The sequence below is a fragment of the Mycteria americana genome, chromosome 8, assembly GCF_035582795.1.
Source record: "Mycteria americana isolate JAX WOST 10 ecotype Jacksonville Zoo and Gardens chromosome 8, USCA_MyAme_1.0, whole genome shotgun sequence".
NCBI classification, from domain to species: domain Eukaryota; kingdom Metazoa; phylum Chordata; class Aves; order Ciconiiformes; family Ciconiidae; genus Mycteria; species Mycteria americana.
In genome coordinates, this window is record NC_134372.1 from 17,861,930 (window position 1) to 17,878,433 (window position 16,504).

At 43.0% G+C, this 16,504-nt stretch overlaps 1 protein-coding gene across 2 annotated transcripts in view; it reads left to right on the top strand.

Moving 5' to 3' along the window:
* The window catches only part of WWC1 (WW and C2 domain containing 1), a 75,998-nt gene extending 60,228 nt beyond the window's left edge, over positions 1-15,770 (top strand). For both annotated transcript variants that reach the window (XM_075509928.1, XM_075509929.1), the window contains 12 exons: positions 1,142-1,250; positions 3,040-3,120; positions 4,063-4,149; positions 6,438-6,630; positions 8,008-8,160; positions 8,766-8,866; positions 9,655-9,802; positions 10,512-10,676; positions 11,932-12,024; positions 12,895-13,125; positions 14,371-14,492; positions 15,038-15,770. In XM_075509928.1, coding sequence (XP_075366043.1) covers positions 1,142-1,250; positions 3,040-3,120; positions 4,063-4,149; positions 6,438-6,630; positions 8,008-8,160; positions 8,766-8,866; positions 9,655-9,802; positions 10,512-10,676; positions 11,932-12,024; positions 12,895-13,125; positions 14,371-14,492; positions 15,038-15,104 — 1,550 coding nt within the window. In that variant the 3' untranslated portion in view covers positions 15,105-15,770. The remainder of the gene's footprint in view (positions 1-1,141; positions 1,251-3,039; positions 3,121-4,062; positions 4,150-6,437; positions 6,631-8,007; positions 8,161-8,765; positions 8,867-9,654; positions 9,803-10,511; positions 10,677-11,931; positions 12,025-12,894; positions 13,126-14,370; positions 14,493-15,037) is intronic.
* Positions 15,771-16,504: the final 734 nt, after the last annotated feature.

The following is a 16,504-nucleotide window of genomic DNA, read 5'->3' on the forward strand; positions in this document are numbered from 1 at the left end:
TGCCCCAAAGCCCTGCCAGAGAGGGAGAACCCAGGGCTGGGTACGTCCCAGCCCTCATTAGCCACCTTGGCAGACAGAGTTCTCCAGACTCTCAGCTGAAGCGTATCTCTACAGAAATGTGATGGCTCAAGTGAAAAGGTACAGAATTTGCAGAAGTTTCCAGGGCATATGTCCCTGTTTTGTAGCACAAGAAATCCAAGTGAGGTAGCACCTCTGTGCAAAACTCCTTGCTTCAACTTCTTCGGTTTGTCTTCCGTATCTCCTTTTCCCTGCATTCCTGCATGTGGCTGCTACTTTGAATCCTGTAATCTCTTTCTTTCCATATTTAGCCAGTTAACCCGGTCTTTCTGGACCCATCTTCTGTCCTGTGTACACTAACCTTTTGGGCTCAGGGGTAGGTGGGTGGTGGTTTTTTGCTGTTTCCCCTCCTTGAAGCTAAACTTTTGGTTTAGCTCTCCAGGTGGGATATACCCCTCAGCATAATCTATACTTGGCCAGAGCTTGGTCAGTAGTGTTTGCCTTGCTGCTGCTCTCTGGGGTAGCTAGGACCAGAAGGCCTACTGCCTGCTTAAGGGTGACTTGCAGTAGAAGCTGTTTTATTGGTTTATATTTATAACTTCACAACTTCTGCTTCTTCTGCATGTTGCCCATCTTGTCATGGGTACCTCTCTGCCCTTCAGATGCTTTGAAAGCCTCTCCTCATGTTGCCTGCAAGGACCTGCACCCATAGAGGTGCCAGGGGTAGCCAGTTGTAACGCACTCAGCACCACCAGTGTGTAACCTCAGCCTGTGAGTACGCTACTGCAGAACCCAAGTATTAAATGGGCATTGACTGTGCAATGAAGCCCTGCTCTCACCTCTACCACATAGTTGTAGAGGTGTTCTCTGGTTGTCCAGGGGCTTTTTGTTCTCCAGGGCAGTCCAGCGGCACGTTCCTGAAGCACTAAGTTGACAGTGGGTGTTGAGCACAGCCCGCCCTACCTGTGTCCTCTCTGTCTTCAGAAACATGCTGTTGCTTAACGATACTTTGGTGGGGAAAAAATGCAATTCAAGGGGAGGATAAGATAAAAGCTGCTCCTGATCCAGACAGTTCGTTTTCATTAACACCTGTTTTTGATTTTCCTCTGTGCTTTTCTGATAGGTATAAATACAGCTGGAGGGACGGCACTGAAGGTGGCGGGTGTGTCAGCTGCAGTGTCTGATGAATCTGTTGCTGGAGATAGCGGGGTATATGAGGCGTCTGTACAAAGGTAGACATCAGATCTCTCTCTAGGAAGAAGCCAATGACTCAGCTTTGCACACAGGCGTGAGCTGGAATAATGCTGGTTATGATCTTTCTTGTAATTTGATGGCTAAAGTTCTCAATCTCAGATTTCTTAATACTTCTGAAAAAACTATGAGCAGAATGAATTTGATTATCAGTGACCTATGCTTCCCATAATAGAAGTAGCTGAAAGCAAGCTCACAGAGAACTGTTTGAACAGCTGGTCTGTTTGTGAAGGTGCTGGTAAGCTATGACTGCTGCCTTGATGGGGGCGGCGGAGCCATCTGGCAGGTGTAAAGTTCCCCTCCTGTCAGTGAGCCATTCTGGTGTCAATGACAGCCCTCAGTCAGCATGAGAGGACTTTGGGATGTTTAAGGAAGATAGCAGGAGCACCTTGAACTGCCTCATGGATGTGTACACGCTGCGATGCAGTTCCCGACTGCTTGGATCCAGTATGTGATTTCTGCTGGAATTCTCCCCCTAAGTGCATAGCTTATAGCTGGAGCTGGGCATCACTGCTCTTGCTGGGTTTCTGGACCTCCTTTACTGCTTGCTAGAGCTTTCTGGGGTGGTTTGACAAAAAATTCACTGGAAGGTACTGATCTTATTGATACCTGGTTTGGCTGCATCTAACATGGATTTTCTTACTATTTTACTGGAATTGAGATGAATTGTGGGGTCATTTGTTGCAAGACGCAACTGTAGAGGTGAAAAATTGCTCATCTCTTATTCCCCTCATTCATTCATTATTTTCATTAATTCTCCAGATAAATGAGTAATTTTTTATGTTTACAGCACAATTCACTTTGACAAGAATGTGCAATGCTTCTGTAAAGTAGACCTCACAGGCGCAAGCCAGGCAGTCAGACCGTTGGGTGTCCAGGGTCCCTGTGTCCCGTCAACAGGACAGGGAGCTCTGCAGAGAGGGGAGGAGGGATAATGTGTGACAATTACAGAAGGCATCCCACACACACTCACACAGCTGATGTTACTTAATGTTCTTTGGGTTGTTGACTTACCAACCTTTGTAATGACTGTCATTTTGATGCCTATAATAAATGATGAGGGTAGGATGATCAATACATTCGCCCTCTGTAGCTGAAATGTAATGAAATACAAGAGAGTGCTAAGTAATATGGAAAATACTTAGAAGAGAAGAATGCTAATCCTGTTTTAATGTGCTACAGCATAGCCTCTGAGTCAATTAGACAATGAATGTGGTTTTGGGGACTTTCAGTGCATAAAACATTGGAGGAGGAGTACATTGGGAGAAAAATTATGCAGGTAGATGTTTCAAGGAAGACCAGTCAGTGTACTCTGTCACTTTTAATGTGCTTAGGGAAGTTTGTTTTCTTAAAGAAACAAAGGAATTACTTAAACCTAATCAAACTTGAGAATTTTTGCTGTCATGATGCAGGACAGGATTGCAGTTGTTAAGTCTTATTTCTGTTGTTGAGCAGTCAGCTGTCTTTACTAAAATCCAGTCAAGGGAACCCTTTAAAAATCCCTCACTGCCTTATTTTTTCACAGTCTTTTGTGTGGCTTTTTTTGGCAGCGAAGGGGTAAGGCATATGACTTTCTGCTGATAAGCACTGTAATACATACCTCTAAGGATGATTGCACTTACTTCTTAAATGGGCTTTCTTTTAGCTGCTAATTTTACAAAATCCATATACCCAACCCCTGAATGGAAGGCAAAAGATCTTGTATCACCTAAATGCTAGCACTTCAGTAAGAGTGAAATCAAGTCCTTAATTGTCTTTGATTTCTTTCAGACCATGTACGTCAGAAGTGATGGTGTTTGACAGTGATGACACAGAAGCAGTTGGAACAGCTAAAGTGCAAATTGCAATGAGGTAAGCACTAGACATTTTTATTGGATTTTCCTTCAAATGGAAAGAATTATGTATGGGATTTAAAAGATAGTGCTTTCTGTTTTCTTATCCTGTTTATCCTGTCCTATTAGGATTAACTAACTAATGCCTTCTTTGTAGTGTAATTGAGAATTACACTCGACTCTAGGAGGTCCTTGGCCCAGTTATCCTCTTTCATGTCAATGGAAATCAGCTGGTGATAGCGTGGTATGAGGGTGCAAACTAGCAATGGGAGCACTGACAGTGCTGGGCTGGAGAAAGCCTTTTGCTGGCTTGCAGTCTCCTTTAGTATGCAGCTTGTGGGGGAAAAACTGCTGAGAGTAAATGGCAGTCGCAATCTTTGACCAAACCTGAATCCACAAGTAGTGGGTAAGGTATAGGAAGGTAGGCACAGAGGTATCTTCCTTAAATGACTTAGTGGAAGATTATATTTATGATTTGAGGAAAAATAAGTAGCACAAAACTCTCGTCGTGGCCATCAACAGTAAAACAATGGTTACCCATAACATCTTCATTGTTGTACTTCAAGTATTTCTACTTGTAACTTTTTTATATTATAGTCATTATATAAGGCCTTTCAAAAGGTTTTAGTTACAATACAGCAATTTAGCTAGATCCCAGGAAAAGCAATGTGTGTTAGGTCAAATCTGTAGTCCATTGTATCTGAATTTCTAAGTTCTGGATGTTCTGGACTGTTCTAAATTCTGGATGTTCTGGTAGCAAAACTTCATGTAATATGAAACTGGTTTTGTTTTAAACTTGTTTAACTTGTTTAAAGCAAGCCATGGTCCTATTATAGTTTTGTCTTGTTTGTACATTTTTAATGTTGTTTGATTGTGTTAATGAAACAAGTGGAATACTCATTCATGGAGTCCAAGGCAGACTTCTCTAACAATAATGCTTTTTTGTGTCTTTCCAACTCAGATATGATGACAAAAATAAACAATTTGCGATACTGGTCATCCAGCTGAGTAATGTTCCAGCACTGCTGTTACAACAAGATCAAAAAGTGTAAGTGGGTGAAATAAACACACTTGAAGTATTTGTATGAGAGTCCAGTGGGAATTAAACAGATGTTGGTTTTTGGTTTTTCACACTTAAAAATTTACCCTTTCTGAAATGCTTCTACACTTTGTTATGTGTAGCAGCATTTATGAACTAATAAACCCACAAACTGAAATAAGATGCAGTTTTTTCCTCAAAGGTCTGTATTTGCTAGGAAAAGACTTGCCTGGAATTAGCACTGGCCAGCAAGGTTCTTAACTGTAGCAGTGCCCAGAGCAACTGCATCGAGTGGAGAGGGGGTGTTTGTTCTGCTACAGAACTCATCCTTGGACACCTGCACAGATGCATGTGTGGGGAAATCATAGAATCATAGAATCATTTAGGTTGGAAAAGACCTTTAAGATCATTGAGTCCAACCGTTAACCTGGCACTGCCACGACCACCACTAAACCATGTCCCTAAACACCACATCTACACGTCTTTTAAATACTTCCAGGGATGGTGACTCAACCGCTTCCCTGGGCAGCCTGTTCCAATGCTTGATAACCCTTTGGTGAAGAAATTTTTCCTAATATCCAACCTAAACCTCCCCTGGTGCAACTTGAGGCCATTTCCTCTTGTCCTATGGCTTGTTACCTGGGAGAAGAGACAGACACCCACCTCGCTACAACCTCCTTTCAGGTAGTTGTAGAGAGCGATAAGGTCTCCCCTCAGCCTCCTTTTCTCCAGGCTAAACAACCCCAGTTCCCTCAGCCGCTCCTCATAAGACTTCTGCTCTAGACCCTTCACCAGCTTCATTGCCCTTCTTTGGACTTGCTCCAGCACCTCAGTGTCTCTCTTGTAGTGAGGGGCCCAAAACCAAACACAGTATTCGAGGTGTGGCCTCACTAGTTCCAAGTACAGGGGGACAATCTCTTCTCTAGTCTTGCTGGCCACACTATTCCTGATACAAGCCAGGATGCTGTTGGCCGCCTTGGCCACCTGGGCACACTGCCATCTCATATTCAGCTGGCTATTGACCAACACCCCCAGGTCCTTTTCCACCAGGCAGCTTTCCAGCCACTCTTCCCCAAGCCTGTAGTATTGCATGGGGTTGTTGTGACCCAAGTGTAGAACCTGGGTGGCCTTCTTGAACCTCATACAATTGACCTTGGCCCATGGATCCAGCCTGTCCAGATCCCTCTGTAGAGCCTTCCTACCTTCGAGCAGATCGACACTCCCGCCCCGCTTGGTGTTGTCTGCAAACTTACTGAGGATGCACTCGATCCCCTTGTCCAGATCATTGATAAAGATATTAAACAGAACTGGCCCCAGTACTGAGCCCTGGGGAACACCACTTGTGACCGGCCGCCAACTGGATTTAACTCCATTCACCACAACTCTTTGGGCCCAGCCATCCAGCCAGTTTTTTACCCAGCGAAGCATATGCCTGTCCAAGCCATGAGCAGCCAGTTTCTCCAGGAAAATGCCGTGGGAAGCAGTGTCAAAGGCTTTATTAAAGTGCAGGTAGACAACATCCACAGCCTTTCCCTCATCCACTAAGCAGGTCACCTTGTCATAGAAGGGCATCAGGTTGGTTAAGCAGGACCTGCCTTTCATAAACCCATGCCTGATCACCTGGTTGTCCTGTACGTGCCATGTGATGGACTCGGGATGATCTGCTCCATAACCTTCCCTGGCACTGAGGTCAGGCTGACAGGCCTGTAGTTCCCCAGATCCTCCTTCCGGCCCTTCTTGTAGATGCTTGTAGATTTGCTAACCTCCAGTCAACTGGGACCTCCCTGCTTAGCCAGGACTGCTGATAAATGATTGAAAGTGAGCACTTCCACCAGCTCCCTCAGTACCCTTGGGTGGATCCCATCCAGCCCCATAGACCTGTGTGTGTACAGCTTCTACTAGACTCACTCCAGGCACAAGTTTTTAAAATTCAGCTGTGTGCTGAATAAGCTGACAAAAATTTGATTCATTTTTGCGTAGGTGTTTCTACCTACCAAAGGGTCTGTTAGCAGCATGACAAGTTGCACACACATAAACAACCATGTAAAACATAATTCCATGAGGAATTACAAGATTCAGAAGGATGAAGTCTACAGCAACTCATGCCACTTCATGTCTCTGATGTTGTGATGAGATGTTCCTTTTTTCCTCAGTTGACTGATATTCCAAAGAATAGGATACAACAGTAATGTCCACAGTGCTTAGGATGAATTTCACTTGCAGATTTATGGAGCTGCTGCAACGGAGGGAACTGCAAACCTGTACGGTAGTACTGATTGCAACGCTTTTTTCAATAGGAACATTCGTGTGGCTGTCCTGCCCTGCTCAGAAAGCACAAGCTGCTTGTTTCGCACAAGACCGGTGGAAGCTTCAGACAATCTTGTGTACAATGAAGTATTTTGGGTTTCGATCTCTTACCTGGCTTTACGCCAGAAGACTTTAAGAGTCGATGTTTGCACTGTAGATAAGTCTCACCTTGAAGAATGTTTGGTTAGTATTAATCTCTATTTTAATATCTTTGTGTTTGTTTCCTCTTTTTAATTAGACAAAATTTTAAACTCTGAAGTATGGCAATTTCTGTGAAAGTTTTCTCGATAAACCTTAGCTATCTGATCTCTCCCAGATAGTGTTCTTTGCAATAACAATTTTGATCAGGAAAAAAAAAATCTATTAGATAAATGTTTTGTACAGAACTACTGGTGACTTTGTCAGACTACTAGATTTTCCTTCTCTCATGATTTAATGTGAAATCCTACCTATTTTTCTTCCTTTTGGAAACATTTGTTGTCATGTAATTGAGAATGGACTTCTTACCGGAATTTGGAAGCCATGGTAGAATATTAAAGATCTCTAAAGGATTTTTAAAAAACTGCTATTAATCTACACTATTAAAATCCATATTAGTATAGTTTTTTGAGTGCTAGTATTGCCATAGCCAGCCACCCCCTATTGTTAGAAGAGCTTTTTTGTTGTTCAGTATTATCTGAGCAAGTTGATTTTAATAGAACTATTTCTGGAGTATTGTACTCCAGAACACGAGTAGGGTGTGTTGAGCTGGGACATAAGCAACCATTAAGTTACAGAAGAGTCGATGTTTTGTCCTGCACATATTCCATAGCATCTCCCTTGGCTGGAGAGGTACAAGTTTTATGGTGCTTCTGCATTTCTTCCTTCACTTGCTTTGCAAAGCACACTTTGGTTCAGGAAAGCATCTGTTTTCCAAATGGGGTTTTTCTCTTCCAGCAGTGTGTACAGTCGTACAGTACCTGAGCTCCAGCTGAGAGCACGCTAACTTGCAGGAGGTGTGCTCAGCATGCAGTCTGCTGGACTGGGCTGGTGCAATGGAGTCCACTCAGACATGGATTAAATAAATTGCAAATGAGTTTTACTTTGGTTTTGAATATGTCAGGATATATACTAAATACAAGGCAGTAAAAAATGAGAAGGCAGATGAAGAGGAATGGAATACTCAAAACTAAAGCGTCTCAGTCTGAGGTAGTGATTTTTGTCAGCCTTGCAGATTTCTTGAAAGAGAGTCTTTATCTCCTGTTCCTTTCTCTTTTTCTTTGAAGCCTCTGGCTGTAATTTGTCCTGGGTGCAGTAGCACTGTTCATACTTCTAGATTCTTGTACACAGGAGCTGTAGTGAAGCACTTGCTACTTGGATTGGAAGTTCTAGACAACGTTAAAAATAATTAAACATAAAGCATTACTAGCGCTGTTGAAATGGGGATAAACAGGGCAATTTTTCTTTTTGTCAAACTTGCCGAAGTCAAGTAGTCCTGGATTTTTGCTCTCATTTCTTCTTACTGGTGTGGTAGTGGTTCATTTTGGTATTACACTAAAACTGTGGTTTTGCTCTCAATAGGGTGGAGCACAAATTAGCCTTGCTGAAATATGTAGATCTGGAGAGAAATCAACCCGTTGGTATAACCTCCTCAGTTATAAGTATCTGCAGAAGCAAAACAGGAAGAGTAAACAAGGAAACATTCACTCTGAAGTACCCTGCACTGAAAAAACAGTAAGAACAACTGCTTAAATCAAAAATCTCTTCTAAACAGTATTAATGAGAGGGTTTATGTAGCTGAAGGACTGTTACAATAGACAAGAAGTGAAGGCTGGTGTCTTTATATTTAGAACTTGAAAATGTCATTAAGTGCAGCAAAATAATTCACATGTTGATTACAGATACGCCCTTGTCCTGGGCTAAATACTTACTGAAATCTGCTCCTCACGAAGCTGAGGGATGTGGTATGTGGTCTGGTGTAAGTGATGTGTGAGCTCTTGCCTTTCTTCCCACTAGACAGTTCACCTTGCTGCAATGGACTTGCTGAATGAGTCAAGATACAGACTTACCTTTGCACGTGCATGGCATGCAATATGCTCAGCCTATAGCTGCATATGTGCATATGCTAGTGTAACTGGGGAAGGTGGGCCAGGTACGCTCACACAGGCTTGACTGAGCACTGTATGTGCAACAGGTTGCTTGAACAACGCGGGTGTAGAGACTATGACTCTCTCCTGCCACCAGAGGAAAGCTGGTCGGGGCTGTTCTGACCAGAAAGGCTGGGCACTTTGCAGTTTGTGAGAGTCGTATCTTCACAAGAAGCCTCTTGATCTCCTCAGGACTCTGTCTCAGCACTCTTAGAGCAGACAGCTGTTGAACTGGAAGCTGTGGAGAAGACACTGGAGGAAAGCAGAAGCACTTTAACTACTGGAGAGAGCTGGTAGGTAGCATTTCCACCGTCTTAGCATTGTGGGATGATCAAAGCATTTGGGGATTCATGCGCAGAGAAAAAAGCAGATGATACAGAGCTGTGGGAGGCTGCTTCTGTTTTGGTGAAAAATTGTGTTTCTTCTGTTCTGGAGATTGTGCTTGGGAAATGAGAACAAAGCTGAGAAACATTGAAAACAGTCAATAGCACTATGCTAATTTTGTTATTTGTACAGTGTTCTATGAACATCCACGAAAGCTCCACTGTATGGTGCAAAGCTTTGCCTGAATATTAATTTTGGCTGTTGTTTACATGGTTCACATTCAGATTTTATTAATGAAGCCCAACATTTGAAATAAAAAGCAAGCCTGACCAATGAGTTTGATGGAGAAGCCAGCTATGAGTTCAAAGGAGCTGAAAAGGATGTTAAAACAATGCTTCAGTTTTGTCCAGCATCACTTTTTAAGCTAAGATTAATGGCACCCTGAGAGCTCCCCTTAAGATGCACCCACTTTAAGCTCAGACCACATGGCTGAACCCTCAGCCTGCTTCTTTTGAAGCAAGATCATTATGAAGTTTTTGGCTGTAGTGGTTGCCTTCTGGTGCAGCTTCACTCCAGTTTCAGTTATTCCCTTATAAGCCTGTGTTTGCATAATCTCAGTGGCTACAGGACCCACCAGGTACAACTGGATGTCCTGGGGACATGTTTCTGTCTAGCAGCTTACAGGAGGTAACTCCTGCTGCAACACCAGACTATTATGCACAGTAAGCCAGTTCAATAACAAAGCTGTTCTTAACAGGCAAGACGAAGAGGTTCCTGATCAGGAAGAACAGGACGAGATCAGTGAAAATGAAGCAGATGAGGAGGAAGAATTCTGTGCTGGAAAATCGCTGTGGGAAACAGAAGAAAGTCCGAATTCCCAGCTGCACATGGAAATAGCAGTGAAGGTAAAGTCAAGGGCCATTTGAAGAGAAAGATGAGTTAAGCTTCCCATTGCTCAGCTGACTGGATTGCTGTTGAGCTGAGCAAGGCTACAGCAGTTATTTGGAAGTTCATCATTGATGTTTAAATGTTTATCTACCTGAAGTATTTTTAAATAACTCTACATGACCATTTTGTCCCACAGTTAATATAGCATCTTTTCATGCCTTCTTTTTGCTGCTCATGAAAACTGTTTTCATTAATGTGACTGTGGCTTTGACCTTGTTTAATTGTGAATGTAGTTGTAGTCTAATAAACATGTGCTGTTCACGTGCTCTCTGTGCATGTACATACAGCGATTTGGATCTTTGCTGCAGATGCACAACAAGTAAGGGAATGGTCTTTAAAATCATACCTCTGTTCTGTGTGAGATTGCCAGGTCACATTGATGTACTGGATCAACAGGGAAAGCTCGCTGGAATCAATTGTGTTGTACAGCGATCAATGGATGTGGAGCCCTTAGGGAGCGATACAGTTAATGTAGCAGCTACTGAGTTCAAAGAGTGAAGTGTCAGGACACCCTGCATGAAAAGGGCTAAAGAATATCTGGTTTTGAATGCGATGCCTCTGGGACTGAAAGCAGAGATGTATTGCAGGTGGCTGTCAGACAGCCTTGGGTATGTGTCATCAGTAAGATGGCAAGCTGGCGTTTACACTGCAGTATCTGTCTTTCAGGTGGATAAAGAGACAAACACGGAGAGCCTTGCACAGTCTTCTACTGTAGTTCGTCCAAAAGACAAAAGAGCAGCAAATCCCCCCCAAACTCAGTTTGTCAGAGGCAGCACTATCATCCGCTCAAAAACATTTTCACCAGGACCACAAAGTCAGTATGTGTGTCGGGTAAGGAAAATGCACTCCTGAGGTTATAAATGCTGTTTTTCATTAATGAATGCATGATATCAATGTTCACTTAGGCTGAATTTCTCACAGAGACCTGACACTGCTTTCTTCTCTCCCCATTTGACTTCAGAAGTTGCTCTGTCCTCACCTCCTAGACAGTATCTTTCCTTGGAACTAATAGTATTAAGCACAAATTTATAAAATACATATGTGCATGTATCTTTGTGTACATGCAGCATGTTGAGATGCCCAAACTAACCTGGAAGGGCTGCTGTAAGACAGTGATGAATAAGCTGCGTATCAAACCTTTCCTGCTGCTTTAAGACTGTTCTGTGCTAACTTGAACTGTTAGCTATGTCCACCTGCCTTTAGATGAGGTGAACATGAAAGCTTGATAGAAATGGAAAGGTAAATACCTGATAATGTCAGCAAAAAAATTGTGGAAGCTTGAAACTCTCCAGCGTGCTTTGTCTGAGGGTAACTGAACAGGCCATGTGTTGGGTCAGGATGTCACTTTCACTGCTTTGAAATGTTTGTTCACAATTATTTCCTGGATTGAGGGTCAGCCTAAACTATAAATAACTCATCTTTTAAATTGAATTGGCAAACAAGCAAGCACTGCCTTTTATCACACATGACCTGTCCTTAAGTGGGCATGCTCTTAATAAGCTGAGCTGGATTTGATGTGCAGGTTTTCTCTGATTCAGAAGCAGAAGGCAGGCTGTATGTTTGTAGCATGACAACTCTTAAGTTGAAAAACCCAGGGGGATAGCTTACAGGTAAACCTACCTCTTGCACCACTAGCTTAAAATACAGGTGATTGGAGCAAAGAAAAATCTCTCATAAAATAGCCCCATGTTTTACAGATGCTAGAAAAGACTAATTTATTATTATTACTTAGAGCTTATTTTTCTAGGCTGTTTTGCGCAGCCTAGTTACTTGCACAGGAGAAGGCCGGTGGGGTAGAGTTCCATATTATACCCTAACTTAGTGTCTCTCTTTCCATGCAGTCTATTCCCAAAAAGGGACAGAGTTCAAGGCTTGTGGGAGGATCTGGCTGTGCCAAGTGGATTGCATGTTGTGCACTCAGATTGGGGTGGCAGCTGTCCACGGTAGCCTTTCACAAAACTTCATAGCTCTGCTTACGTCACTGCTTATAATCACTTACAAAACCCCGTGCTCTTGCTAATAATGTGTGTATGCACTGCTTGTGTTTCTTTCGTGAAAAATACGTGGTTTTCACTTTCATTTCCAGCTGAATCGCAGTGATAGTGACAGTTCAACGCTATCCAAAAAGCCCCCCTTCGTTCGAAATGCAATGGAGAGACGAAGTGTCAGAGTGAAACGGGTAAAAACATCACCACTTACTTTTTTTCTCTAGCATAGACACTTGCAAAAACCAGAAAACTTTCAAAGGAAGAATTTGCAAACATAAATCAGTTGCCATGTGATTTCATTCATAACCTTTTCTTTGTGTGTGAGCAGTCTCTCAAGGCTACTTTTCTTTGGTATATCAGAATATATGAGACAGGAACGTTTAAGTTGGAACTCCTTTAGAACAATCAATTTAGGAAGATAGTTCCTGGTATCTTCCATCTTGTCAGAGCAGAAATAGCACAAATAGTTTTGCTGTATTTATTGTTGCAAGATTCTTAAGTACTAATAACAAATGTGAGGAGCTGGGGAAGAGGGTGAGGAGAATGATGTCTCATGCCCAGGTGACCCTGTGTAGTGACTCTGTGGCACACAGTGAACCCCTGTGCCCGTTGTGATGGCAATCACTGAAATTCCCCCAGGATACTGATGCTGAGCTCCTAAGGAGATGGTTTTCTTGAGGCAGCTTGTGTTTGAAACTAGCAGAAGGCAACGTAATATGTTACTGGAAAAAACAAACACAGGGTTTTTTGCTGCGTTGTGGATTCATCTGAAGATGAGACATTAAACTTAGGAGCAAGGTGTGCAAGCAAGACTTGTTTGATTTGGAGAAGCTGCCAAGGAAGAAATTTAGTGGAAACACCAAAATCAAAAGTATTATCTATAAGGCTTGCTTGAGTTTGTGCTTCTTCTGTCTTGAGACAGATTGGAAAGCAGGATCAATAGAGATGCTTTGTGCTAAGAGAAGTTCTGGAAAAATGGGTCTCATGATGTATTTGGCCCTTCATGGGGGAGTGGTCGGGACAGTTCTCATCACTGTGTTCATACACCCCTTCTTTTCTAGCCTTCAATCAAATCCTTCGGTACAGAGCGCCTAATCCGCACTTCGCTAGACCTGGAGCTGGACCTGCAAGCTTCAAAAACCTGGCATGATCGGTTGGTTCAGGAGATCTCGGTGCTGAGAGAACTGAAGGAACAGTTGGAACAAGCTCAAAGTCAGGGTGAAAAAGAGTTGCCACAGTGGGTGAAGGATGATGAGAGATTTCGACTGCTGCTGAGGCTAGTGGAAAAACGAGTGAGTAATACCTGCCCTTGGATTTTATTCAAGATGTTTGAGAAACATGATTTGAGAAACAGGGTACTTTGGACAGTCAGGAAATGAAGCCTTAGCACTACAGTCACTCGTGTCTTCCACTTGAGGCTCCATCAAGCAAGCAATTGATAATAGAAGCTGCAAGTCCTTGAGTGTCTGGCTATTCTCAGGTGTGGTATTTACAAACTGCAGAGTCTGTGCCTTCCCTCCCACAGATACGAGGGTTAGGAAGATAGCAGTTGTGTCTCTTCCTTCTTCTAAGAGAAATAATGGCTGCATAAAACTTGTGCATGGATGACACTTGGCTTTAGAATAGGATCCTTATGCATATGAAGTGATGTCAGATACTAGCAGACTTTATGGCTTTAAGAGCTTAATAGTATTGACCTTTCTGTTTTGAAGGGTGGACTGCAGGGCAGGGATGCAAAGGAGAGAGAACTAATTATCAATAATTTCAACAAACAGTTCATTAAACAATTGTGTTTTCTTTTATGAAAGTTGTCTTTCAACTTTGAAAGCATTATCACTCTTGCTGGAGTTTGACCCCTTTTTAACTTGCTGTAGATTTCCTGTAGTCCCGAACCCATGCATTTACCAGCACAGAGATTTCCTGCCTTAGCACAGGTGCAAACACAAGAAGTCACAAATGCCATCTGTTTTGCGAAGTGCAGCCTCCCAATCTGTGTAGCTGTGGTGTGTCAGATTGTGACACACCCAATCTGTAGCTGTGGTGTGTCATGGTTAGCACTTACCTTACTCTGTCGACATCATACTCTCCCTCGTGTACAGGGCTCCTTCTCAACTTCTGTGATTTATCAGTGTCGGCACCTCTGCTGACACCAGGCAGAAACTAAGTTGTTAGGGCACCGGGTGTAGGAGTGAGTTGGTACAAGGTGCTCTTTGGGGCATAGCTGGAACATGGGTTGCCACGTTCTTGCGTGGGCTGATCTGCTGGCTTAAAAAATAGATCAAGAAGATACAAAGAAGATGCAGATAGTACCCATGATTCTTGCCAAATTGCTGGAAGAAGACCTTACAAAAAGCTCGGTCCATTACAATGGCTGGCTTACAAGCCTTCATTTTAGCTTCTGTGGCTTGTGATTCCAGAGCCAACAGTTTCCAAGCCCCTTAGAACTGCAGCTGAAATACTGCTGTATTTGGAGATTAGCTGGGATAAAATGATTCTTCTTGGAAACACAAAACAGCTTTTTTCCATTATTTGTTAAGGTGGAAAAAACAGAACACAAGTGTGAGCTCAAAGCTGATAAAATGATGAGAGCTGCTGCCAAGGATGTCCACAGGCTGCGAGGGCAGAGTCGGAAGGAGCCTCTGGAAGTACAGTCATTCAGGTAAGTACAGGTCACTGGGAAAGGGAAGGAAAAATTGACTGCTACCATGATTTTTCTGTGGGTGACTAAGATGGTGATGAGGAAAGCTAATCTTTGTAGAAGTACTTAACTGTTCTGCTTAAACAAAAAATTCTGTATTTTTATATCAAAGTATAAGGTCTGAGAGTCGGGAAACCAGCTGCAGCACTGCACATGACCTCAACACAACCAGCAGCACTCCAAATCATTCCCCACCTGGCAAGAAATTAACAAATCCTTTGTTTAATGCAGAAGCAGCCCTTTGCTTCTCTAAGTAAGGGGCCTAGAAAGCCCAGAACCCAAGCCTTTCTGAAATCAGAAAGCCTTATCAAGCCTTTTGATAAGGTCAGTGTTGTGAGTTTAACTGTAAGGATGCCTCATGTCTGATATGTAAATAAGAGGTGTAGGCTGTGAGAGGATGTGCTGCTGCTCCTTGTGGTGACAGCTGGTGGGATAAATTTTAACGTGGATGATGGACATTTCTGGCAAGACTTCTGTTGCATTAACAACTGATCATCTTCTTTTAGAGAGAAAATGGCATTTTTCACACGACCAAGGATAAACATTCCAACACTTTCTGCGGACGATGTGTGATCACCATAAAGTATTTGCTTTCCGGACAATTCTACAAATGCAGTTTGGGTTTTGAAGTTATTTATGTGGTTTTATGAAGGTACTAAGGCATTTGTATATTAGAGCTTTTGTCAGTATATGGATGTTTTGAAGATTTTTAGGTTAAAGTTATATCATCACAGAAACCAGCATTAAAGTGACAAGATTGTATAGTTTGTATATTTAGGAATGTATTTTTGGGAAATAGAATTTTAAATAAGAACAAATGCAGCGTAAGGTGCTGTTATTCTTAAATAATGCTGTTTAGACTTTTTGTACAGCTCTACCTTTTAGAGGTTTTACTGCAATAAAATAAATTTGAAGGAACCTCACCCCTATGTTCTATGATGTTCTGCATCGGACTCTCCTCTGAGTGATGTATTTTGTATCCTGTGGGGAATGCAGGGAGCCAGTTTTGCCTCCCAAGTGCTGTGAACGAATTCTCTGTGAGCTGTGAAGCATTTGTGTTTCCTGCCGGGTCATAAAAGTGGGTGTGAAGTTCAGAATACTTGCACTTTTAACATTTGTACTGCAGCTCATGTCTGTAGTGGGTCTGTTAAAGTAACCTGGGGAGCCCATTGAAACCACTGCTGTGGGAGGAGGGCTGCAGGTTTTAAGTCCATTTTAGGTTTTTCCAATAAAGTGACTTTTCTGGACAAACCTGCCTTCTCACTTTTTGTCTTGTGTGAATCTTCTCATCACCTGGCACCTAAATTGTGGGTTTTTTTCTGTCACTAGCTGGAAGTATATAGCTTTTAATGTGTCTTGCTCGGTAAATCCTTCAGACTAGGCATTTTTGAGAGGTAGCTGGTGGATATACTCTGGAGTAACTTGGGTGCTCCTGGGATTTTCCCTTTTGTTTTAAATGTAGGTTTTACTAAAGGTGCTAGAGATGTAACTCACCTGCTCCCTGGTTTGTTACAGAAAAATGTTATTTTACACATACTTGGGTAAGAGCCACTTGACCCATCGCTAACCCCAGCCCCAGCATCTTTGCGCCAAGCCTCTCATGGCTGTGCTCCTGGCTCTCAGAGGGAACGTTCCCCAGCACCATCCCCTGAAGACTTGCAACCGCTGTGTCACGAGACGCCGTAACTGGCAGCGTTTGTTGGTTTTCCTCCCCGCCTCTGTCTATTTACTGCCTTTTCCCGGGAGTTCACTGTGCCCCTCCTAACGGTGGTGGTTACTGTGCTTTGAGCCCCTGCTGACTGGGTGCCCAACGCTCAAAGGAGGCCCGGGCAGCCCTCGGGGAGCAGGCCCTTGGCTGCAGTAAGGAGGTAAGTCAGTAAACGCCAGGCGTCCATTTTCCACCCACCCACTGCGGCCTGGAAGCTTCTCATGTATGTTGTATCCTGGAAAAAGTGCCGGTTGCTCACATCTGA